This window comes from Anomaloglossus baeobatrachus, chromosome 5 (genome assembly GCF_048569485.1).
Source record: "Anomaloglossus baeobatrachus isolate aAnoBae1 chromosome 5, aAnoBae1.hap1, whole genome shotgun sequence".
NCBI classification, from domain to species: domain Eukaryota; kingdom Metazoa; phylum Chordata; class Amphibia; order Anura; family Aromobatidae; genus Anomaloglossus; species Anomaloglossus baeobatrachus.
This window is the reverse complement of record NC_134357.1, coordinates 308082613-308108807: the sequence shown is the minus strand read 5'-3', so window position 1 is coordinate 308108807 and position 26195 is coordinate 308082613. Positions and strand designations below refer to the sequence as shown.

Genomic DNA, 26195 nt, shown 5'->3' with positions numbered 1-26195 from the left:
ATGTGCAGTGTTTTTCCACAGATCCCATAGACATTAAAAAATAAATAAAAATAAGATTCTACTCAGCTGATCCTGATTCTCAGAACCGCAGCCTCCGTCTCCTCTTCTATGGCGGCCTGCAGAGGCAGTGCGATGCAATGATATCACCATGCTGCCCTCGTGGGCACACCAATGTCTGCTAAGACCCAGGCCTGTAGTGATCTGAGGCTTTGGAGACGAGTAGCAATAGAGCATGGAGCTCTGTGCTCTGTCATAGGACTGAACTGTATCGGGGGCAACGTGACACCAACACAATTCAATGTAATGGTCGCAAAAGATTTAGGGCTCCGGGCAAGAAGTTAGGGGCACGAGATTATGGTCAGCAATGAGCATTACGTCCCCTGCGTCATCCTCGTACCCGACCATAATCTCGCACATGCGCAGACACCGCACCGGCTTGCACAAGGGCGACCTGCGCCTGGGCGAGCCAAGGGAATGACTGCACAGACGCGAGATTTGGGGGAGATTTGAGGAAAGAAAATTTACAAACTGACTAATTGCAACAGTGCATTCTACTACAGGACCACACTTGTACCACTGTGCTCTACAGAATGGCCCATTCTTTCACAAATGTCTTTAAAGACAGACAGACAGTATGGCTGGAGCCTGGATTTTATATACATGTGGCAATGAGTCTGAAAGAAAAACCTGAGTTAAATGATGAAGAGGTGTGTCCCAATAGTTTTGTCCATATGGTGTTTGGAGATCATGTGATCCTATTAAGCATTTTTGGAAAGAGACTGACATTCCACCATTTTTTATTTTTTTATTTTTCTTTTTGGGGGGAGGGGAGAGTTAAATTAAGATATATATATATATATATATATATATATATACACACACACACACACATTATATATATATATATATATATTATATATATATATATTATATATATAGTATCCACCAATATTGAGTGTACACCATCTTTGAACATTTCCTAGGTAGTCTTACAGAAACAGTTTTTAATGTTTCTGTCTTCACAGATCCAGCATCCAATAAACATTCAGCCATTAGAGAATAGCTGCAATGTCAGATGCAGGCCAAGAGTTTTGTTTGTTTTTTAATCCTATACAGCCTCCCTACCTATATTATATATTAGCCCTTATTTTAAGGTCACATAATGTTGGCTAGTACTTACCATTTCACGCAGTTCAATGTCCAGGCTTTGTATCTGCTTGGCGAGGTAATTCTTCAGAGCTGTTTGGAACCTTGTCATCAATGGCTACAAAAAAACCCAAAAACAATCAATCATTCTCGTTATTCTTTTTACATATCGCACAAATGTATGAAGAACTTCTGCACATTCATTGGGTTGCCTAATTGTAGTACAAATTAAAAGTCAGCTATGCCCAACACCTCGTAGCAGTAAATTTGTAGATGTCAACCTATAACATATAGCAAACAACATTACAAGAGGTAGACGTCATTGTCAGGTTGATGAACTCAAAGAGATCTTACATGATCCGGGTCTAACACCACCAGTTCTTCTTCATCATCTTCTTTCTGAGGCCCTTCTTCTGGATTGCCCTGTTCTTCTTTCTCATAATCACTATTGGCCATTTGATGGCTTAGTTGATCAAGAGTGGAGAACGACACTGCTCCTCTGCCACCGTCTGAAAAACACACCACCATGTTAAAATCAAATTGTTCATCCGGTAACGATAGAATATCTATGTCATATTTACAGGTTATGCCATACATGCTTGACCCCACCTATCCGCTAATCCAAGTCAAATGCTCTCCCCTCATATATGGTCAATAGAATGGGTGGCCGAGCATGTGTGTGACCCTATCCATTGAAAATTGTGGGAGGTATAGAAGAACATCAGGAGTACTGCTTTATACACTGATTAATTTATTTTAACCTCTAAGTGACATCTGCACATGAAGACACTAAAGGGGGCTTTACATGCTACGACATCGCTAATGCAGAGTCGTTGGGGTCACGGAATTGGTGACGCACATCCGGCCGCATTAGCGATGCCGTTGCGTGTGACACCTATGAGCGATTTTGCATCGTTGCAAAAACGTGCAAAATCGCTCATCGGTGACATGGGGGTCCATTCTCAATTATCGTTACTGCAGCAGTAACGAGGTTGTTCCTCGCTCCTGCGGCAGCACACATCGCTCCATGTGACACCGCAGGAACGAGGGACCTCTCCTTACCTGCCTCCCGCCCGCAATGCGTAAGGAAGGAGGTGGGCGGGATGTTACGTCCCGCTCAGCTCCGCCCCTCCGCTTCTGTTGGGCGGCGGTTCAGTGACGCAGCTGTGACGTCGCTGTGACGCTGAACGAACCGCCCCCTTAGAAAAGAGGTGGTTCGCCGGTCACAGCGACGTCGCCGGGCAGGTAAGTAGTGTGACGGGTCTGGGCGATGTTGTGCGGCACGGGCAGCGATTTGCCCATGTCGCACAATAGATGGGGGCAGGTACCCACGCTAGCGATATCAGTACCGACATTGCAGCGTGTAAAGCGGCCTTTACAGTACGAAGTGCTGGGGCACAAGTGGTGCCAGCTGCATTATACCGCTGTCGCCTGAGCGCAACTTCTGCAATCGGAACTAGCTCCCATTGCAAACTCTTCAATATTACTGTAAATCATTACACTGGCATATAGGAGATTAGCAATGGGGTGGGGTCACTTCTGACAACCAGCACCTAGTGACATGATCATAAGGTGATGATGGGTTATCATTAGTGATGAGCGAGCATGCTCGCCACGGCTCGATACTCGATCGAGCATCAGGATGCTTGAGACGCTCGAAACTCAATCGAGTACCTTGTAAGTGCCCAACATTCCTGACTCTGCGCCGAGACAGAGAAAATGTTTCTGTCTTCCAGAAAAATATTTGAGTTTCCCATTGACTTCCATTATGCATGGGACTTGAGTAAAGCACGTCCGAGCGTCTGACCTGCTCAATTCTAGCACTCAAGCATTATAGTGCTCGCTCATCACTAGTTGTCAAGGCCGCCACGTTAGTAAATCTATGAAGTCCTGCTTGTGACTGGGTTTCATATGAAACTAGTAATTATACAATACACTCCAACACTACAGTATTTCAATCTATTGTATCGGCAATTACCTAAGATCAAAAAAGTAACATTACAAATTCTGAAAATAAATATTTTATTTACAAATATATAGAAGGTTAAATTACCCCACTTTTCCCAAAATACTGTACAAATGGCAAAAAAAATCTAAAAAATTAACATATTTGGTAACAACATATGTGGCATTGTCTGAAACAATACAATATAGAGATAATTATCCTACATGGTAAAGGCCAAAAAATAAATCTATATATATAATTGCCTTATTCTGTCTGTCTGTCTGTCTGTCTGTCTTGCTCCAAAATTGTGTCCTTACGGTGACACAAAGCTGATTGGCCGCTGGGCTCGCCATGGCCCTGCCCCCCCACACGGATTGGCCGCTCGCCCAGGCTCCGCCCCCCACACGGATTGGCCTCTCGCCCCGGCACCCTGCAGGCATTGGCAACTCGCCCACGCCCCGCCCCCTCACGCAATGCACGCTCGCTCTGGCCCCGCCCCCCACACGCATTCCCCGAACCGACCGACACGGAGCCACGACTCCCAGGTGAGTACTGTACCCCAGGGAGCCCATATCAGCGTACGCCGCCAACCCAGCCGACACATACCCTCGCATTGCTGGGGTTGCCGCCGTATGCTGGTGTGGGCTCCCATGCGAGCGGGGGACGGGATACGCTGGTAACCATGGTAGCATAGTTACCAGCGCATCAAGGTCCTGCAGCGGCGGAACATACACACACGCACACACACAACAACACACACACACACATCGCATCGCATCCACACACTCACAACATCCTGGGATATCGCTTGCTTCTCGGCGGCGATACTGTGCAGTGAACTTCCAGGACCTGCCGGAGGATCACATGGCCAGAAGCATGTGGTATCTCCGGATGTTGTGAGTGTGAGCGCGTATGTGCAATATCGTCAATGTGTGTGTGCGTGAGTGTATGCGATCGGGTGTGTGTGAGTGTATGCGATCGGGTGTGTGTGAGTGTATGCGATCGGGTGTGTGTGAGTGTATGTGATCGGGTGTGTGTGTGTGTGTGTGTGTGTGTGTGTGTGTGCGATCGGATCTGTGTCGGCAGAGGAGCACGGCGTGCTGGAGGAGGCTGGGAGGAGAGAGGCTGATCCTCGGGAAGGCTGGGAGGGGGAGGCTGAGAGAAGAGAGGCTGATGCTGGGGGAGGCTGAGGCTGGGGTAGGCTGGGAGGAGAGAGGCTGATGCTGGGGACAGAAAAGGCTGATGCTGGGAGGAGAGAGGCTGATGCTGGGGACAGAAAAGGCTGATGCTGGGAGGAGAGAGGCTGATGCTGGGAGGAGAGAGGCTGATGCTGCGGGCAGAGAGGCTGATGCTGCGGGCAGAGAGGCTGATGCTGGTGCAGCATGGGGGATGGAGCACGATGGGGGGTGCGCAGCATGGGGGATGGAGCACGTTGGGGGGTGCGCAGCATGGGGGATGGAGCACGTTTGGGAGTGCGCAGCATGGCGGATGGGGCACGTTTGGGAGTGCGCAGCATGGGGGATAGAGCACGATGGGGAGTGCGCAGCATGGGGGATGGAGCACGTTTGGGAGTGCACAGCATGGCGGATGGACCACGTTTGGGAGTGCGCAGCATGGCGGATGGAGCACATTTGGGAGTGCGCAGCATGGCGGATGGAGCACGATGGGGAGTGCGCAGCATGGGGGATGGAGCACGTTTGGGAGTGCGCAGCATGGCGGATGGAGCACGTTTGGGAGTGCGCAGCATGGCGGATGGAGCACGTTTGGGAGTGCGCAGCATGGCGGATGGAGCACGTTTGGGAGTGCGCAGCATGGCGGATGGAGCACGATGGGGAGTGCGCAGCATGGCGGATGGAGCACGATGGGGAGTGCGCAGCATGGGGGATGGAGCACGTTTGGGAGTGCGCAGCATGGCGGATGGAGCACGTTTGGGAGTGCGCAGCATGGCGGATGGAGCACGTTTGGGAGTGCGCAGCATGGCGGATGGAGCACGTTTGGGAGTGCGCAGCATGGCGGATGGAGCACGATGGGGAGTGCGCAGTATGGCGGATGGAGCACGATGGGGAGTGCGCAGCATGGCGGATGGAGCACGTTTGGGAGTGCGCAGCATGGCGGATGGAGCACGTTTGGGAGTGCGCAGCATGGCGGATGGAGCACGTTTGGGAGTGCGCAGCATGGCGGATGGAGCACGTTTGGGAGTGCGCAGCATGGCGGATGGAGCACGTTTGGGAGTGCGCAGCATGGCGGATGGAGCACGATGGGGAGTGCGCAGCATGGCGGATGGAGCACGATGGGGAGTGCGCAGCATGGGGGATGGAGCACGTTTGGGAGTGCGCAGCATGGCGGATGGAGCACGTTTGGGAGTGCGCAGCATGGCGGATGGAGCACGTTTGGGAGTGCGCAGCATGGCGGATGGAGCACGTTTGGGAGTGCGCAGCATGGCGGATGGAGCACGATGGGGAGTGCGCAGTATGGCGGATGGAGCACGATGGGGAGTGCGCAGCATGGCGGATGGAGCACGTTTGGGAGTGCGCAGCATGGCGGATGGAGCACGTTTGGGAGTGCGCAGCATGGCGGATGGAGCACGTTTGGGAGTGCGCAGCATGGCGGATGGAGCACGTTTGGGAGTGCGCAGCATGGCGGATGGAGCACGTTTGGGAGTGCGCAGCATGGCGGATGGAGCACGTTTGGGAGTGCGCAGCATGGCGGATGGAGCACGTTTGGGAGTGCGCAGCATGGCGGATGGAGCACGATGGGGGTGCGCAGCATGGCGGATGGAGCACGTTTGGGAGTGCGCAGCATGGCGGATGGAGCACGTTTGGGAGTGCGCAGCATGGCGGATGGAGCACGTTTGGGAGTGCGCAGCATGGCGGATGGAGCACGATGGGGAGTGCGCAGCATGGCGGATGGAGAACGTTTGGGAGTGCGCAGCATGGCGGATGGAGCACGTTTGGGAGTGCGCAGCATGGGGGATGCAGCATGATGGGGAGTGCGCAGTATGGCGGATGGAGCACGTTTGGGAGTGCGCAGCATGGCGGATGGACCACGTTTGGGAGTGCGCAGCATGGCGGATGGACCACGTTTGGGAGTGCGCAGCATGGCGGATGGAGCACGTTTGGGAGTGCGCAGCATGGCGGATGGAGCACGAAGGGGAGTGCGCAGCATGGGGGATGGAGCACGATGGGGGGTGCGCAGCATGGGGGATGGAGCACGATGGGAGGTACACACCTCCCCCCAACACACACACACACACACACACGTGCACTGCACAACACACACACACACTGGGAACCACAAACACCGCCCTACACAGACACCCACACACACAGACAACGCTGCACACACACAACACCCAACACACAAACACCGCGGCATACATAAATATACGCACATACCGCACAACACACACATTGCACAAAACATACCTCCCCCAAAACACACCACACACACACAAACCGCGCAACACACACACAACGCTACAGACACAGTGCTCCACAAACAACGCAACACACGCAACACACATACAACACCGCTCTCACCCCCCGCCACACCCAGACAACACCCAGAACATGTACAGCGCCCTACACAAACACTTGGTAAGTACACACAACAACATCTATATATATAACAAAAATCATACATGAACTACACAATACGTAAATTCTAGAATACCCGATGCGTAGAATCGGGCCACCTTCTAGTAAATACATAAATAAATTTAATATATAAAGCTGAGTATTTGGACGGTATGTGTGTATGTCTGCTAAAGGAATCCGCACCATCGCATTTACAACCATGAAATTTTGCACAGACACCCCATGTGACTCAGGAACGTCATAGACTATATTTTGACGGGAAGATTTAACCCTGCGCTTTACAGTTACTCTCCAAAAAAACCTTCCTCCATTAAAGTTAATGTAGCCGCAAGCTATCAGGTTATTAATAGGAGCTGTAATTGGTTGCTATAGGAACAAAATAAATTGTTAGTATAAGAAGCTTGTGTGAGGTAATAAGATGTCGGTGGGGAGACGGATAGAGAGAGACAGAAAAAGAGAAAGAGACAGACAGACAGGGAAATAGACAGACAGAGAGACAGACAGAGACATACAGGGAAAGAGATAGAGACTGGGAACGAGACAGAAGGGGAACGAGACAGAAGGGGAACGAGACAGAAGGGGAACGAGACAGACACACAGACACAGAGATAGAGAGAGACAGACACAGAGATAGAGAAAGACAAACAGAGACTGATACAGAGACAAAGAGAGACAGACAGAGACTAGGAGAGAGACAGACAGTTACTATCCCGGGCAACACCCGGGTACTACAGCTAGTCTAATATATAAAGCTGAATGTATGTGTGTGTGTATTTATGTGTGTCCGCTAAAGGAATCATCACCGTTGCATTTACAATCACAACATTTTGCACAGATGCCCCATGTGACTCAGGAAACGTCAGAGACTATGTTTTGACAGGAAAATTTAACCCCCCACAGGGAAATAGACAGAGACAGACAGATATAAAGAGACAAACAGACAGAGAGATAGAGAAATAGACAGACAGGGAAAGAGACACAGACAGAGACAGACACCCAGAGACAGACACAGAGTGATAGAGAGAGACAGACAGTGAGACTTCTACAGAGACAGAAAGTTAGTCACTAATAGAAACAGAGACAGACAGACCCACTGACAGAGACAGACACAGACAGACAGAGACAGACAGAGACTGTCAGGCCAAGAGACAGATAGAGAGAGACAGAAGCAGACAGGGAAAGAGACAAACAGAGAGATAGAGAGACAAAGAGACAGACTGGGAGAGAGACAGAGAAACAGTTACTATCCCGGGCAATGCCGGGTACTACAGCTAGTAAAAAATAAATGACGTTTTTTGTGACATTACCTTCCAATAAATAATTGATTGCAGGAAGGTCATAAACTGTAATGGACTCCAAAATGTTAACAATGCAACTACAACGGTCCAGTAAAAACAAGCTCTCATAGAACTCTATAAACCAAAAAACTAATATGGCAACTGAAGTCAATTACTTAAAGGTAACCTGTCAGGTGCAGTATGCACCTAGAACCACGAGCAGTTCTGGGTGCATATTGCTAATCCCTGCCTAGCAGGCCCTGTATACACCAGCATAGATAAAGGTATTTTTAGAACAAGTATGTCTAAAGATCTTTTATGATATGCTAATGAGCATAGGGACTAGACGCAAGGGCGTTAGTTCCTGCCTTCATTCCGCCCTTTTAGCATGTTAGCACGCCCACAAGGGCGTGCTAACATGCTATGCAATGCAGCGTCATCAGTGGTGATGCGTGTACCTGTGTTGAGCTGTCACCGCTGATCAGACATCCAGGCACTTCCAGTCATACCGGAAGTGCCGGGTCTTCTGATCATCAGTGACAGCGGACACAGGTACGTGCATCACCGCTGATAACGCTGCATATGTTAGTACGCCCCTGTGGGCGTGCTAACAGGCTAAGAGGGCAAAATGAGCGCAGGAACTAACGCCCTTGTGACTAGTCCCTGTGCTTATTACCATATCATAAAGGATCAATGGAAATACTTTTTCTAAAGATCTCTTTATCTATGCTAGTGTATACAGGGACGGTCAGGCAGGGATTAGCAATATGCACCCAGAACTGCTCGTGGCTCTGGGTGCATATTGCATCTGACAGGTTCCCTTTAAAAGTAGTAAAGGATAAGAAATCTACCTAAACTTAGTATCACCATAACCATACTGACCCAAAGAATAAAGTTACCAGATCATTTTTAACACTTAGTGAACATTGTAAATACCAAAAAAAGGCAGAGTTGCTGTTTTTTTTCTCCATTCCATACTAATTGGAATGTTTTCCTCACTTTTCAGTACATTACAGTGTAAAATCTATTAAGTAATTCAGAATACAACTCATACTGCAAAAAAAATATGTAATTCGATGATGTCAATGGAAAATGAAAAAGTTTTGGTTTTAGAGGACGAGGCGGTAAAAACGAATGTGAGAAGTAAATTTTCAGCATCTCCAAGGGGTTTAGAAAGGAATAGCTCTATAGATGAAAAGTAGCAACGACTATGACAAAAGTTATTTTTCATAGTGAACATTAATTTAAAGTCCAATATTTGAGCTGCATAAAGTCAGAATAGCCAAACTGTTTACTTATCATTGATTCATTAGCTAATATTTAGCTATGCGTTCGTCAGTGTACAGTACTGGTCTGGTTGGTGAATAACGCCCATAAATAAATACAAGAGAAAAAGTGTGCAAGTATTCATTATAAGAGGAAGGCTTATTTATCAGGGAATGCTGCTGGAATTAAGATGATAAAGAGTCTTTAAATAGAAAGGTGCATGCCAAAGCATACTTACCCAAGCCTGCACTGCTTTCCATGTCGTGAGACAGAACAGACCTCGAGAGACTTGCTGCAGAGGAGATGCGGGCTATGCTCACGCTACTTGTTACTACTGGGGTTTTCATGTCATCTCCTTTATCATCAGATATATCATCCCTTTGAGTCTGTACATGAAAAAAAAAAAGACATTCATTCCCTGTATATTCTATGCAATCATATCTTCCCATTTTAGTGAACCAAACGTACAGTACAGACCAAAAGTTTGGACACACCTTCTCATTCAAAGAGTTTTCTTTATTTTCATGACTCTGAAGATTGTAGATTTACATTGAAGGCATCAAAACTATGAATTAACGCATGTGGAATGAAATACTTAACAAAAAAGTGTGAAACAACTGAAAATATGTCTTATATTCTAGGTTCTTCAAAGTAGCCACCTTTTGCTTTGATTACTGCTTTGCACACTCTTGGCATTCTCTTGATGAGCTTCAAGAGGCAGTCACCGGAAATGGTCTTCCAGCAGTCTTGAAGGAGTTCGCAGAGATGCTTAGCACTTGTTGGCCCTTTTTTCTTCACTCTGCAGTCCAGCTCACCCCAAACCATCTCGATTAGGTTCAGGTCTGGTGACTGTGGAGGCCAGGTCATCTGGCATAGCACCCCATCACTCTCCTTCTTAGTCAAATAGCCCTTACACAGCCTGGAGGTGTGTTTGGGGTCATTGTCCTGTTGAAAAATAAATGATGGTCCAACTAAACGCAAACCGGATGGAATAGCATGCCGCTGCAAGATGCTGTGGTAGCCATGCTGGTTTAGGATGCCCTCAATATTGAATAAATCCCCAATAGTGTCACCAGCAAAGCACCCCCACACCATCACACCTCCTCCTCCATGCTTCACTGTGGGAACCAGTCATGTAGAGTCCATCCGTTCACCTTTTCTGCGTTGCACAAAGACACGGTGGTTGGATCCAAAGATGTCAAATTTGGATTCATCAGACCAAAGCACAGATTTCCACTGGTCTAATGTCCATTCCTTGTGTTTGCTGCACAAAGTCTCCTTTTAACAGTTGTTCTAGAGATGTGTCTGCTGCTAGAACTCTGGGTGGCATTGACCTGGTCTCTAATCTCAGCTGCTGTTAACCTGCAATTTCTAAGGCTGGTGACTCGGATAAACTTATCCTCCGCAGCAGAGGTGACTCTTGGTCTTCCTTTCCTGGGGTGGTCCTCATGTGAGCCAGTTTCTTTGTAGCGTTTGATGGTTTTTGCCACTGTACTTGGGGACACTTTCAAGGTTTTCCCAATTTTTCAGACTTACTGACCTTCATTTCTTAAAGTAATGATGGCCACTCGTTTTTCTTTACTTAGAATTTGTATTATGGCAAGAAAAAAGCAATTAAAGGGAACCTGTCATCAGAAATTTAACTTTAAACCTAAAAGTTTCCCCCTCTGCAGCTCGAGGGCTGCATTCCAGCAAGGTTCCTGTACTTTTTGTGCCCCCTTTGAAACCAAATTAAACACTTTATAAAGTTGTACCTTTTTTGCCTGTAATTCTTGTAAATTATCCATGGGGGCGGGCTCTCTTGCGTCCGTTGCTGTCCCTCCTGCAGATTGACGCCGTCCCCCATTGCTCCATTTTATATCTCAGGACGCCGCCCACTGCGCCCGAGGTCCCGTGCACACGAGGACCACTGGTGACGTGGTCGCAGGCACGAGATTATGGGCGGCCCTGTGATTGCATCGCAAGTGCCCGCCCATAATCTCGTGACCTCGATCTCCCCTCTGCCTCCAGCGTTCTGCGCAACCGCTGGAAGATGACCCGACGTCCCTCCTTCCCATCCTGCCCTGCAGCAGGAAATAGATGGGAGGAGCGGAGCAGGCCTCCACAGGATACGAGACGCGGAGAGGATCTGAGTGACGTACACAGTAAAAAAAACATGTAAAATCAAACAACGACACACATTGTCTTCTGAAAAGTGAAAAGCACTAAACTTTTTTTTTTTTTTTTGTAACCTGTGCTGTGCTGCTCCGCTCCTCCCATCTATTTCCTGCTGCAGGGCAGGATGGGAAGGAGGGACGTCGGGTCATCTTCCAGCGTTTGCGCAGAACGCTGGTGGCAGAGGGGAGATCGCGGTCACGAGATTATGGGCAGGCACTTGCGATGCAATCACAGCGCCGCCCATAATCTTGTGCCTGCGACCACGTCACCAGCGGTCCTCGCATGCACGGGACCTCGGGCGCAGTGGGCGGCGTCCTGAGATATGAAATGGAGCAATGGGGGACGGCGTCAATCTGCAGGAGGGACAGCAACGGACGCAAGAGAGCCCGCCCCCATGGATAATTACAAGAATTACAGACAAAAAGGTACAACTTTATAAAGTGTTTAATTTGGTTTCAAAAGGGGCACAAAAAGTACAGGAACCTTGCTGGAATGCAGCCCACGAGCTGCCCAGGGGGAAACCTTTAGGTTTAAAGCTACATTTCTGATGACAGGTTCCCTTTAACAGTCTATTCAGTAGGACTATCAGCTGTGTATCCACCAGACTTCTGCACAACACAACTGATGGTCCCAACCCCATTCATAAGGCAAGAAATCCCACTTATTAAACCTGACAGGGCACACCTGTGAAGTGAAAACCATTTCCGGTGACTACCTCTTGAAGCTCATCAAAAGAATGCCAAGAGTGTGCAAAGCAGTAATCAAAGCAAAAGGTGGCTACTTTGAAGAATCTAGAATATAAGACATATTTTCAGTTGTTTCACACTTTGTTGTGAAGTATTTCATTCCACATGTGTTAATTCATAGTTTTGATGCCTTCAATGTGAATCTACAATTTTCAGAGTCATGAAAATAAAGAAAACTCTTTGAATGAGAAGGTGTGTCCAAACTTTTAGTCTGTACTGTATCTCCATACATTTTCTAGTGGCTGTGACTGGTATTGCAGCTGAGACCGATTCAGTTGAATTGACACTAAAATATGGAGCTATGTCTGCTAAGCAATGTAGGGGACGCAGCACTTGCAGGCTGTTGTGGGGGTACAGGGGGTGCAATTGGGTCTAAAGACATGAACACAATGAGTATGGGTATATGAGCGGTCTTGTGTGCTATAGTCATAATGCTACCACTGCAGCCTTGTCAACAAAGATGGGGCCAGAGATGGTGGTAAAAAAATTAAAAATGTAAAAAAAATACAGGTCAGAGTTACAGAGACTATGTTGCAAACACTTTGCGAGTTGATTTCGTACCTCTCCACTTGTTGCTTGTGTGTCCTCTGCTGGGTCAGAATCATACTCCGCTTCAGACCTAGGGCTTAAAAATGAAAAATCCATATTTTACATAGTATAAAAAACATACAGCTCTGGCAAAAATGAAGAGACTACTTCCACATTTTCAGTTTTTCTGATTTTTCTCTTCATAGGTATATTTTTGAGTAAAATGTAAATTGTTCTTTTATTCTATAAACTACTGACAAGTCTCCGAATTTCCAAGCAATACATTTTGTATTTATTTTCTGAAAATGAGAAATGGTCAAAATAACAAAACAATGCATTGCTCTCAGACCTCAAATAATGCAAAGTAAACAAGTTCCTAATTATTTAGAAACAACAATACTAATGTTTTAACTCAGGAAGAGTTCAGAAATCAATATTGTGTGGAATATCCATGATTTTTAATCACAGCTTTCATGCGTCTTGGCTACTTTCTACCAGTCTCTCACACTGCTTTTGGGTTACCTTATGCCACTCCTGGTGCAAAAATGTAAGCAGTTCTTTCTTTGATGGCTTGTGACTATCCATCTTCCTCTTGATTACATTCCAGAGGTTTTCCATGGGGTTCAGGTCTGGAGATTGGGCTGGCCATGACAGAGTTTTGATGTGGTGGTCCTTCATCCACACATCGATTGACCTAGCTGTGTGGCATGGCGCATTGTCCTGCTGGAAAAAACAGTCCTCAAAGTTGGGGAACATTGCCTGAGCAGAAGAAAGCAACTGTTTTTCAGGATAACCTTGTATGCAGCTTGATTCATATGTCCTTCGCAAAGATTACCCTGCCCAATTTCAGCCTTGCTGAAGCATCCCCAGATCATCACCGATCCTCCACCAAATTTCACAGTGGGTGCAAGACACTTTGGCTTGTATGCCTCTCCAGGTCTCCATCTAACCATTAGACGACCAGATGTTGGGCAAAACTGAAAATTAGGTAAAGAAACGTCTAAATCAAGACGCATACAAGGTTATCCTGGAAAAATAGTTGCTTCCTTCTCAGGCAATGTTCCCCAACTCTGAGGACTGGTTTTTCCAGCAGGACAATGCGCCATGCCACACAGCTAGGTCAATCAATGTGTGGATGAAGGACCACCACATTAAAACCCTGTCATGGCCAGTCCAATCTCCAGACCTGAACCCCATTGAAAACCTCTAGAATGTAATTAAGAGCATGTAATGTCACAGCTATTGGGAGTGCACAATACCTACAAATCTCTCGTGCTAAAAAGGGTTAATATTATCTACAGAGATAATTGGCATCCCTCTGGTTCACTTTGCTACCTTTGGCTCTTGTTCAGAATGTCTGAAGTCAGCAATCTGCCCTCTGCTTGCTCAGCCCTGTCCATAAACTTCTATGGGAAATTGAGCATGTGCAAATCATGGCAGAGCGCTGCCTATGAAGGAAAAGTGCAGCGCACAGTACAGCCCTGGCTGCCCTACTGTAGATGGACAGCTCGGGCCACAGAAAGCGGCACTATTTGGATGTAAACCAGTCATTGTGCAAACTCCAGCATTGTAATAGCTTTTCTGTATACAGTAATTGGAGGTCCACTTTTGGATTGTCAAAATGCATCCAAAATGTAGAATAAGCAACTCTGCAAAAGGTCGTGAATAAACATTTCTTATCGCCTTTCCTTTGAAAGACCTAAGTGCTACCATGGTAACAGACAACAAACAAACCTTGTCTAGTGTCATCCTACAGTCAGACTATCTGTCCCCACTGGCCATACTAGTCTGCCAAATGTATATCAGCATTCGGGACAGACTGGAGAGAGGAAGACTGCACGATCACACTGGAAAGGATTTGACTGTTGTCTGCAAACCTCCCGACTTTGAAAGTTAGGAAAGAGGGAAGCTAGTCACATCGCTAATCTCTTTTATAGGTGTAGTAGACTACATCTGGGTGTCCGCCTGCAGAAAGCATATATGCCCAAAAATGGTGGAAGACAGAGCACACGGTCACTCCGTCTGGTCCATTACAGGCAATGGACCCGTCAGCGCATGTGTCCGAAACCCGTTTTGTGGGGTGGTTCAGACAGAAGCTCCAACTGGACCAATGAACACAGGCAAAAACGCAATGTGAAAGGGCCCTAAGCGTGGAGCAATAGTGGAATTCATGTATGTAATGTCTACAGAGTGCCACTGCATAGTGTTTGTATGTATACGTTTGTATTCTAGCTTTTTTCTGTATTCTAGATCTTTGCGGGGGAGGGAGGTGCGGACCGAAAGCTCCAAAATGACCAGTGAACGTAGATAATAACGCTATGTAAAAGCAGCCTTATAACTGTGAGGTTTAAAGTCCACATTTTGATCAAAGTGTATATGCTCATCTGTTGACAAGACCACCTCTTTTTTCAGATGAGACACTTTGATCAAAATATGGACTATGACATTCACATATATAAATATTGAGAAGTTTTTTGAATTTATGTATTAACCCCATGATGCATATGGACACAACATCTGCATGGGGGTCTGAATGTGTGGAGTGTGTTATACAGCTGTCATCTGCCTGTATCAGCAGCGACAGGAGCACTCTCCTACTGCTGCTGTTTATGAGGGAAACCGCCGTAATATTGTCGGAGAGTACTCCTACATGCTGATCTCTGAAGAGATCCTGGTTCCTTCTGAGAACTTCCTTGACTGCGCTTAATTCCTTGAAGTTCAAGGATCTGCTCTGCGCTTCTACTAGCCATGACCCCTGGAAGTATCTGGTTCCTACGTGAGCACCCCAACCTAACTGTCTTGCATTGGTAGTGGGGGGTGACACAGGGCGAGCAATCCCAAGGAACACCCATCTGAAGGTTCCTCTAGTTTGTTCACCATTGTAGAGATCTCTTGATTGGGCAACAAAGAGTGATTTTGCTGTTCAAGGACCACCAGAATCCCACTGTGGCGGATAGGACCAGACTCTGTAGGCTCCTGGAATGGAATTGACTCCATCTGACGCTCAGGATGCAGGACGTCATCAGGACTAGGATGCTCATGGCCTCCCTGATCGTACTCTTCTGTTTCCCTCTGAAGGTTTGGATTCTGCTGCTGATCATCAATGCTTTCTGTGTCAGAATCCAGTAAAGCTCCCAAGAAGATCTTCCTGGTATCTGCGAGAAAGTCTAACTTCTGGGTATTTATGACCCAGCCTAGGGAATGGAGACTCATCAGGGTGATACTCAAGTCGTGAGGTAGCTCCTGCTGTAAATCTGCTGCTAGTAGGAAGTCGTCTAACTAGGGTATGATTGTTATGTCTTTCCTCCTGAGATAAGCCACCACCTTGGCCATTAACTTTGTGAACGTCCGAGGAGCAGAGGACAGACCGAATGCGAGGCACTGGAACTGGAAGTATGACACCGGACCACCCCTCTCCAAGGCAAATTTTTGGCAGGATGAGTGTCACGTCTCCACCAGAGTTCGCTCCTGTGACTTCTGCTTCGGTCACAAGGCGCCGCCATATTCCCGCTGCGGGCAGTGCTGGCGATAGGGGAGGAGTCAGCACCAGTGGCTCTGGTGGGCGCAGACTCCGCCCATTCACTAATCTGGGTTTCGCTGGGACCTACAGTACCACTGGCTGACTGTGGTGGCGTGCGCCTTCCAGCTGAAGTTACCACTTTTCAGCCACAGCCAATAGGAAGGCAACACACCCTTCTTATTCCTCCTCCTGTCTGCTGGTCGCCGCCAGATATAGTCTTTCAGTATACTGTTGTGCCTTGGGTCACACCCTGAGTCTGTGGTCCCGGGCAGACGTCACAATTAGTGAATGGCTATGTGATAAAATGCCTCTCTTAAGTCTATTGTGCTCATGATTGCGTCTTTGTTTAGTAGTGGAATTGTAGATTTTATGTAGTCCAAGTTGAACTTTTTGTACCTCACCCAGCAATTCAATGGTTTCAAATTTATGATGGTACGAAATTCCCCTGATGTTTTTTTTTTTTTTTTTACCGAAAAAAGGGTTGAGTAATGGCCTCTGAACTGTTCTGCTACCGGAACCAGGACTAACGCATCTGCTCTTATTAATTTTCCCAGATCTGTCCAAAGCCGGGCACACGTCACTGGGGATCGGGATGTAGGAATGATGACACTCTCAAGGAGACTGCAGGAAAACTTTATCTTGTAGCCTTCCGCTATTGTCTGCAACACGCACTGATTCGAGGATATTTTCTGCGACCCCCCCCCTTCCTAGGAAGCCACGGAGTCTTACGTCTATCCGGTCCTTGTCTCATATCAAATCGGGGGTTTCTATCCTTCCCCCTTTCGGGTAACTTCATCTACTTGTTTTACCCTTGCCCTTATACTCTCGTCCTCCAAAGAGGCAAAATCTACGGGAGGGCAGAGACAATTGCGATCTCTCCTATGGGAATCCCTCCTTTTTATCTGATGCCTTCTCCAGAATGTCGTCCAGTACATGACCAAATACTTGAAGGCCCGAGAAGGGAATGGAGCAAAGCTTGATTTTGGAGATATTGTCCCCAGACCATGTTTTAAGCCAAACCGCCGTTATGTTAGCTCTAATTATGGCTGCAGAGGTTTCCCATGCTTTCTTAAGGAGGCAGTCAGCTTTCCTGTCCATAGGATCACGGAGTCCAGAAGAGTAATCAAAGGGAAAGGACGTCTTCCTGGCCACCTTAGCAACCGGCACATCAATCTTGGGAACGTCTTCCCATGTCTTGATATCCTCAGGCTTGAAAGAGAGACATGCTCTAAAGTCCCGGGGAATCACTATTTCTCAGCGTCTTCCCACTCCTCTAGGATCATGGCGCGTACGTGATTGTTGACTGGAACGACTGTGTTCATTTGGGACCTGATTCCCTGTTACGTCACCACCAGAGTCCGCGCCATCGACTTCTACTCCGATCGCCAGGCAACGCCATGTTCCTGCCATGGATAGTGCTGGTGATGGGAGAGGAGTCGATTCCGGTGGGCGCAGGCTCCGCTCATCCAATGGGCTGGGTTTCCTTGGGATCTGCAGTACCACTGGCTGACTATAGGTGGCAGGTGTCTCCCAGCTGAGGTACCATCATTCAGCTACAGCCTATGGGAAGACACCACATCCTTTTTAATGCCCCTCCTGTCTGCTGACCTCTGCCAGAGATAGTTCTGAAAATTCTGGCTCCTGTTCCGTCCTGTGATTTCGTGTGCTGATTACCGCTTGTTTCCTGACCACCCACCTGCCTGCTGTTTTTGTACCTCACTGCCCGATCCGGTTTTGACCTCTGCTTGTTTCTGATCACGTCCATGCCTGGCGATTCTGTCTCTGTTCCGCAATTCCTGGTTTAACCCTGCCTGATGACTACTCTCTCAGACTGCAGCCTTCCACAGGTAATGATCTCCAGGGCCCTGTGTAATTCCAAATCCCTGTATAGGGGTTAAAGGGCTTCAGGGTTCTGGGGGTCCTGCTTGGTGAGTGGCTTTCCTCTCGCCTGTCCATTACAGCCCGTCTGATTCTGTGCAACCAGGCAGGCGATACATTCCCCCAAACATCTCGTCCTGGATTGATCGGGGTTTTTCAGTCTCCTCCACCTTCATGGTGTTTCGTATTGTCCTCAGGAGCTCATCTGTGTTGTCAGATGAAAAAAGGTATCTCTTCCTCTCTTCCGATGCGACGCCTGTGACCTCCTCCTCAAACTCGGAGACCGAATGCATGGATTGGTCTTCTTCTTCAAAAGATTCATCCATCTCCCATCTCGGTCTTTTGCGGGGGAACGGTCCGCAACTCCTGTGGGGGAATCATGCTGGACATTCCTGCCTGCACCTCTTCGATGATCATTAACCGCATATCGATCAGGAAGGCTGGATGCTCTTCTGATACAATTTTTGCTATGCAGGTATCACAAAGCTTCTTCAGGCAGGTATCTGCCAACTTTCCGCTGCAAACCATACATCTCCTCGATTTTCCTGACAACTTCCTAGCCGACTCTTTCTTAGGGATGGTGCCGAGGAACCTCTACCCTAGAGTTATACAAGGGGCTTAGACAACCATTTTCTCCATACTGCTGCAGGGCTACAACACTCTAGTCACTGGCACTTACATGGATCTGAGGCAAATCAGGGGGAACATCTGAGCGGGTAGTTTCCTCCATCGTGCTAAATGCAACACTGATGACACAAAGAACCGCCAATAGCCTCCCCTCCCTTCGCCACAGGTTTATATTACCTGACCTTGGATTGCCTCCTTGTCCAGATCCTGCCCTCTGCGTTCCATAAAGGAATACATGCCGCCCTCAGGTGTGTTCTCCTGACCTTAAACCGGAAGTACATCCCCAGGCGCTGTGTGCATGAGCAGAAGTGCGTTCCAGGGTGGAATGGATGCCGCACACATGCCCGGAAATGTCAGCGGCCTGCATGCAGGATGCTGAGAGCACTTGGCTGAGGAGCCTTCTCCTGCTCCACGGCCATGGCTGGGGGGCGTGGCTGAGCCCCACTCCATCCCTTCAGTGAATAGCAAGCTCTTGTGTCCATCCTGTACAGCAGGGGTGGGGAACCTTTTTTCAGCTGGGGGTCATTAGGAAATTTCTACCAACCTTCGGGGGCCGCACAAAATTATCAATGTGAAAATGACCCTGCTAGATTTGGTCAACAATTAATTAACTCTCTCCTACTGTGGTGGCTGGAGCGGCTTCTCTTTGGTGCGGCTGTGATGTTTGATGATACTAATCATGTTTCTTCTCACAGCTGCTTTTTCAGGTTTGTTTCGGTCTGGAGCTGTCATGATTCACTCCTGGCTCAGCTTTAGCTGAGCCTTTTTTTTAGTTTCACTTCTGATACAGGTCACGTTAGGGGTTAATCCTTCCTGCCTCGTTCTGGAGGTTAGGCTGCTTTATTAGGGCACTGTTTCTCTGGGACTACGCCAGTGATATTTCTGGCTCTGCTGTGTTCTGCTCGTGAGTGACCTGTTGTCTGCCCTGACCTCCGTGTTCACCTGACCTGTTGTTAACCTCTTCTGTTCTCTGTTTCCATCTTGTCAGTGTCTCTCCCGTTGTCTCCCTTCAGCTCCCTGCTTGTCTTTCTCCCTGTTCGTTCCTTATCTGTTTACCTTGATTCTGTCTTGTCTTCCTATTCTCCCTCGCTTCTGAGTTCTGATTTCCCGGCTACTGAGTGTTTGCTTCCCTCTGACTATGTTTAGACTTTGCCCCTGTGTATTTACAAGACCTCATGTTGTGACATGGGTTTCTGACGATTCTACTGCCATTTGGTGGGCTTGACTAGTATTAACTCTGCTAGGAAATTCGCTGCTCATACGTTTTCTCTACTCTAACGCCCCCTAGTGGTTTACCAGCTAACTACCTTCCCAGGTAGTTTCAGGAATCCGCTCTGTCCCACATTACTGAGCTGTATTGCTATTGTACATCTTAGAGTACAGCGTGACAGGAGCACAGTCAACCCCTTGTGATAATCAGATTGGTAAATCATATACATCACATAACAGACGCTGTATATACATCACAGGAGATGCTGGAGGCACACACATCACAAAGGAAACACTGGGACTGCTGTAATATACATCACAGGAGATGCTGAAGGCATATACCTCAATGGAGGTCCTGGGGGCATATACATCACATAGGAGACACTGGGACTGACATATATACATCAGATAGGAGACGCTGGGACTGCTGTTTATACATTACAGACACTGGGGGGGCACATACATCACATGAGAAGCTATATATGCCCCTAGCACATCCTGTGATGTAAATGCCCACAGCCCCTCCTGTTTTGTGTATGTCCCAAGTGTCTCCTGTCATGTATATGCCCCGGGTATATGGCGGGCATACTGCTCCAGAGAGCAGAGGGGCAGGCACACGGCTCGGAGGGCAGAAAGGCGGGCACACCGCTCTGAGGGCAGAGGGGCGGGCACACCGCATGGAAGGCAGAGGGGCGGGCACACACCGCTGAGCACGCTGACACTGGACAGCGGGAGAACCCATTGGTTCGCACAAGCAGCGCATGTGGTGATTTAAAGGGCTGGCGACCCCACGGTAGTGCTCACTCATCACTAATCATTACGAGTACCGAGCACCTGAGCATGGTAGTGCTCACTCATCACTAATCATTACGAGTACCGAGCACCCGAGCATGGTAGTGCTCACTCATCACTAATCATTACGAGTACCGAGCACCCGAGCATGGTAGTGCTCACTCATCACTAATCATTACGAGTATCGAGCACCCGAGCATGGTAGTGCTCACTCATCACTAATCCTTACGAGTACTGAGCACCTGAGCATGGTAGTGCTCACTCATCACTAATCATTACGAGTACCGAGCACCTGAGCATGGTAGTGCTCACTCATCACTAATCATTACGAGTACTGAGCACCTGAGCATGGTAGTGCTCACTCATCACTAATCATTACGAGTACTGAGCACCTGAGCATGGTAGTGCTCACTCATCACTAATCATTACGAGTACCGAGCACCCGAGCATGGTAGTGCTCACTCATCACTAATCCTTACGAGTACTGAGCACCCGAGCATGGTAGTGCTCACTCATCACTAATCATTACAAGTATCGAGCACCCGAGCATGGTAGTGCTCACTCATCACTAATCATTACGAGCACCGAGCACCCGAGCATGATAGTGCTCACTCATCACTAATCATTACGAGTACCGAGCACCTGAGCATGGCAGTGCTCACTCATCACTAATCATTACGAGTACCGAGCACCTGAGCATGGTAGTGCTCACTCATCACTAATCGTTACGGGTCACGAGCACCCGAGCATGGTAGTGCTCGCTCATCACTAATCGTTACGAGTACCGAGCACCCGAGCATGGTAGTGCTCGCTCATCACTAATCGTTACCAGTATCGAGCACCCGAGCATGGTAGTGCTCACTCATCACTAATCATTACGAGTACCGAGCACCCGAGCATGGTAGTGCTCACTCATCACTAATCGTTATGAGTACAGAGCACCCGAGCATGGTAGTGCTCACTCATCACTAATCATTACCAGTATCGAGCACCCGAGCATGGTAGTGCTCACTCATCACTAATCATTACGAGTGCCGAGCATGGTAGTGCTCACTCATCACTAATCATTACGAGTGCCGAGCACCCGAGCATGGTAGGGCTCACTCATCGTTACGGGTCCCGAGCATGGTAGTGCTCGCTCATCACTAATCGTTACGGGTCCCGAGCACCCGAGCATGGTAGTGCTCACTCATCGTTACGGGTCCCGAGCATGGTAGTGTTCGCTCATCACTAATCATTACGAGTACTGAGCACCCGAGCATGGTAGTGCTCACTCATCACTAATCGTTACGAGTACCGAGCACCCGAGCATGGTAGTGCTCACTCATCACTAATCATTACGAGTACAGAGCACCCGAGCATGGTAGTGCTCACTCATCACTAATCATTACGAGTACCGAGCACCCGAGCATGGTAGTGCTCACTCATCACTAATCGTTATGAGTACAGAGCACCCGAGCATGGTAGTGCTCACTCATCACTAATCATTACCAGTATCGAGCACCCGAGCATGGTAGTGCTCACTCATCACTAATCATTACGAGTGCCGAGCATGGTAGTGCTCACTCATCACTAATCATTACGAGTGCCGAGCATGGTAGTGCTCACTCATCACTAATCATTACGGGTCCCGAGCATGGTAGTGCTCACTCATCACTAATCGTTACGGGTCCCGAGCACCCGAGCATGGTAGTGCTCACTCATCGTTACGGGTCCCGAGCATGGTAGTGCTCGCTCATCACTAATCATTACGAGTACTGAGCACCCGAGCATGGTAGTGCTCACTCATCACTAATCGTTACGGGTCCTGAGCACCCGAGCATGGTAGTGCTCGCTCATCACTAATCGTTACGAGTACCGAGCACCCGAGCATGGTAGTGCTCACTCATCACTAATCATTACGAGTACAGAGCACCCGAGCATGGTAGTGCTCACTCATCACTAATCATTACGAGTACCGAGCACCCGAGCATGGTAGTGCTCACTCATCACTAATCATTACGAGTACCGAGCACCCGAGCATGGCAGTGCTCACTCATCACTAATCATTACCAGTATCGAGCACCCGAGCATGGTAGTGCTCACTCATTACTAATCATTACGAGTACCGAGCATGGTAGTGCTCACTCATCACTAATCATTACGAGTGCCGAGCACCTGAGCATGGTAGTGCTCACTCATCACTAATCGTTACGGGTCACGAGCACCCGAGCATGGTAGTGCTCGCTCATCACTAATCGTTACGAGTACCGAGCACCCGAGCATGGTAGTGCTCGCTCATCACTAATCGTTACCAGTATCGAGCACCCGAGCATGGTAGTGCTCACTCATCACTAATCATTATGAGTACCGAGCACCCGAGCATGGTAGTGCTCACTCATCACTAATCGTTATGAGTACAGAGCACCCGAGCATGGTAGTGCTCACTCATCACTAATCATTACCAGTATCGAGCACCCGAGCATGGTAGTGCTCACTCATCACTAATCATTACGAGTGCCGAGCATGGTAGTGCTCACTCATCACTAATCATTACGGGTCCCGAGCACCCGAGCATGGTAGTGCTCACTCATCACTAATCGTTACGGGTCCCGAGCACCCGAGCATGGTAGTGCTCACTCATCGTTACGGGTCCCGAGCATGGTAGTGCTCGCTCACCACTAATCATTACGAGTACTGAGTACCCGAGCATGGTAGTGCTCACTCATCACTAATCGTTACGGGTCCCGAGCACCCGAGCATGGTAGTGCTCGCTCATCACTAATCGTTACGAGTACCGAGCACCCGAGCATGGTAGTGCTCACTCATCACTAATCATTACGAGTACAGAGCACCCGAGCATGGTAGTGCTCACTCATCACTAATCATTACGAGTACCGAGCACCCGAGCATGGTAGTGCTCACTCATCACTAATCATTACCAGTATCGAGCACCCGAGCTTGGTAGTGCTCACTCATTACTAATCATTACGAGTACCGAGCATGGTAGTGCTCACTCATCACTAATCATTACGAGTGCTGAGCACCCGAGCATGGTAGGGCTCACTCATCACTAATCATTACGGGTCCCGAGCACCCGCGCACGGTAGTGCTCACTCATCACTAATCGTTACGAGTACCGAGCATGGTAGTGCTCACTCATCACTAATCGTTACGGGTCCCGAGCACCCGAGCATGGTAGTGCTCACTCATCACTAATCGTTAGGAGTACCGAACACCCGAGCATGGTAGTGTTCGCTCATCACTAATCATTACGAGTGCCGAGCACCCGAGCATGGTAGTGCTCACTCATCACTAATCGTTACGGGTTCCGAGCATGGTAGTGCTCGCTCATCACTAATCGTTACGGGTCCCGAGCACCCGAGCATGGTAGTGCTCACTCATCACTAATCATTACGAGTACCGAGCACCCGAGCATGGTAGTGCTTGCTCATCACTAATCATTACAAGTACCGAGCACCCGAGCATGGTAGTGCTCGCTCATCACTAATCATTACGAGTACCGAGCACCCGAGCATGGTAGTGCTCGCTCATCACTAATCATTACAAGTACTGAGCACCCGAGCATGGTAGTGCTCGCTCATCACTAATCATTACGAGTACCGAGCACCCGAGCATGGTAGTGCTCACTCATCACTAATCATTACGAGTACCGAGCACCCGAGCATGGTAGTGCTCACTCATCACTAATCATTACGAGTACCGAGCACCCGAGCATGGTAGTGCTCGCTCATCACTAATCATTACGAGTACCGAGCACCCGAGCATGGTAGTGCTCACTCATCACTAATCATTACGAGTACCAAGCACCTGAGCATGGTAGTGCTCACTCATCACTAATCATTACGAGTACCGAACAACCGAGCATGGTAGTGCTCACTCATCACTAATCATTACGAGTACCGAACAACCGAGCATGGTAGTGCTCACTCATCACTAATCATTACGAGTACCGAACAACCGAGCATGGTAGTGCTCACTCATCACTAATCATTACGAGTACCGAGCACCTGAGCATGGTAGTGCTCACTCATCACTAATCATTACGAGTACCGAACAACCGAGCATGGTAGTACTCACTCATCACTAATCATTACAAGTACCGAGCACCCGAGCATGGTAGTGCTCACTCATCACTAATCATTACGAGTACCGAGCACCTGAGCATGGTAGTGCTCACTCATCACTAATCATTACGAGTACCGAACAACCGAGCATGGTAGTACTCACTCATCACTAATCATTACAAGTACCGAGCACCCGAGCATGGTAGTGCTCGCTCATCACTAATCTTGATCACAAAGTGGACTATGAAACTAACAAATATACCGTTATGAACAGTTGATTCACGTATGCAGGCATAGAGGGGCTGCAGCATAGTGTCTGTATAAATCTACTAATACATTAGGTATGACGGAAAAGGAAAATTATAGCAACTCATGATAGCAACCCTAGGGAACTCACATGCTGAGGCAGCATTCTCAATACACAGAGGAGAGGTCAACACATGCGTACAGAGGTCGTCCGCAAAAAATATATTGAAAACAGCAAAAACTGCATTAAATAATAAAAGCAGCCATTTTCACCTTCCTCATCACCTACCGCACTATTCTGGTGCAATGATACCTCATCATAGATATGTGACCGCTGCAGCCAATTGTTTGGTGATGGGACTGACTGCAGTGGTCAAATGACAGTACTGGAATGTCAGCAAAGGAGCAGAAAGTATGAGAGACCAAGAAGTTGTTGAGTAGGAGCGGTGAGGAATGGAGGGGATATTATTAACCCATTCTGTGCTGCTTTACTTTAAAAAATTATATATATATATCATTTTTATCTCAAAAACGGAACGAGATAGAGAAAAAAAGTGAATTATAAAGTTGTAGGGCATCATCAATTCAATACGAATCGACACCTTGCATACAGAAATGCTATGATTAGAACGTGTAAAACTCACGTGAAGCGATACCTCATGGAGACCTTCCTACAAGTCATTTGGTATGGTGCCTGCGTGCAGTGGCCTTCATGATCACCTGACCTGTCCCCATTGGACTTCTTTCTGTGAGGTCCCATCAAACAGCAGGTGTATGCGACCCCTCCACCAACATTACAGGACCTACGACGACGTATCACAGAAGATTGTGCAAACGTGTCATCTACCATATTGCACAACGTGCAGCAAGATACAGTATGCTGTCCAGAGGCCAGGTGTGCATTGCAGCTGACGGTGGCCACTTTGAGCATCAAAGTTAAATGAGCGCCATATGCATGACCAGCATTCAATGTTTTGGGGGGGTCATGGGTTTCATATCATAGCATTTCTGTATGCAAGGTGTCGATTCGTATTGAATTGATGATGCCCTACAACTTTGTAATTCACTTTTTTTCTCTATCTCGTTCCGTTTTTGAGATAAAAATGCTAACTCTGTTGTTTTCCACCAGGTGGTGCTATAGATGGTTTCATTGCATAGCGCATGGCTACTTTACTATACCTAGACACCACTACTA

The 26195-nt window shown here is 48.1% G+C and overlaps 1 protein-coding gene across 4 annotated transcripts in view; it reads right to left on the bottom strand.

The window, feature by feature from the left end:
- Nucleotides 1–26195, bottom strand: part of CCDC40 (coiled-coil domain 40 molecular ruler complex subunit) — a 141590-nt gene that overhangs the window by 109875 nt on the left and 5520 nt on the right. For 2 of the 4 annotated variants that reach the window (XM_075349686.1, XM_075349685.1), the window contains exons 2-6: nucleotides 12695–12758; nucleotides 9469–9616; nucleotides 7995–8030; nucleotides 1501–1655; nucleotides 1181–1264 (exon numbers count right to left, since the gene is read on the bottom strand). In XM_075349686.1, the coding sequence (XP_075205801.1) occupies nucleotides 1181–1264; nucleotides 1501–1655; nucleotides 7995–8030; nucleotides 9469–9616; nucleotides 12695–12758 (487 nt within the window). Of the gene's footprint in view, nucleotides 1–1180; nucleotides 1265–1500; nucleotides 1656–7994; nucleotides 8031–9468; nucleotides 9617–12694; nucleotides 12759–13183; nucleotides 13262–26195 lie in introns of those variants that run through there. The other 2 variants (XM_075349689.1, XM_075349687.1) reach the window with 2 other exon arrangements.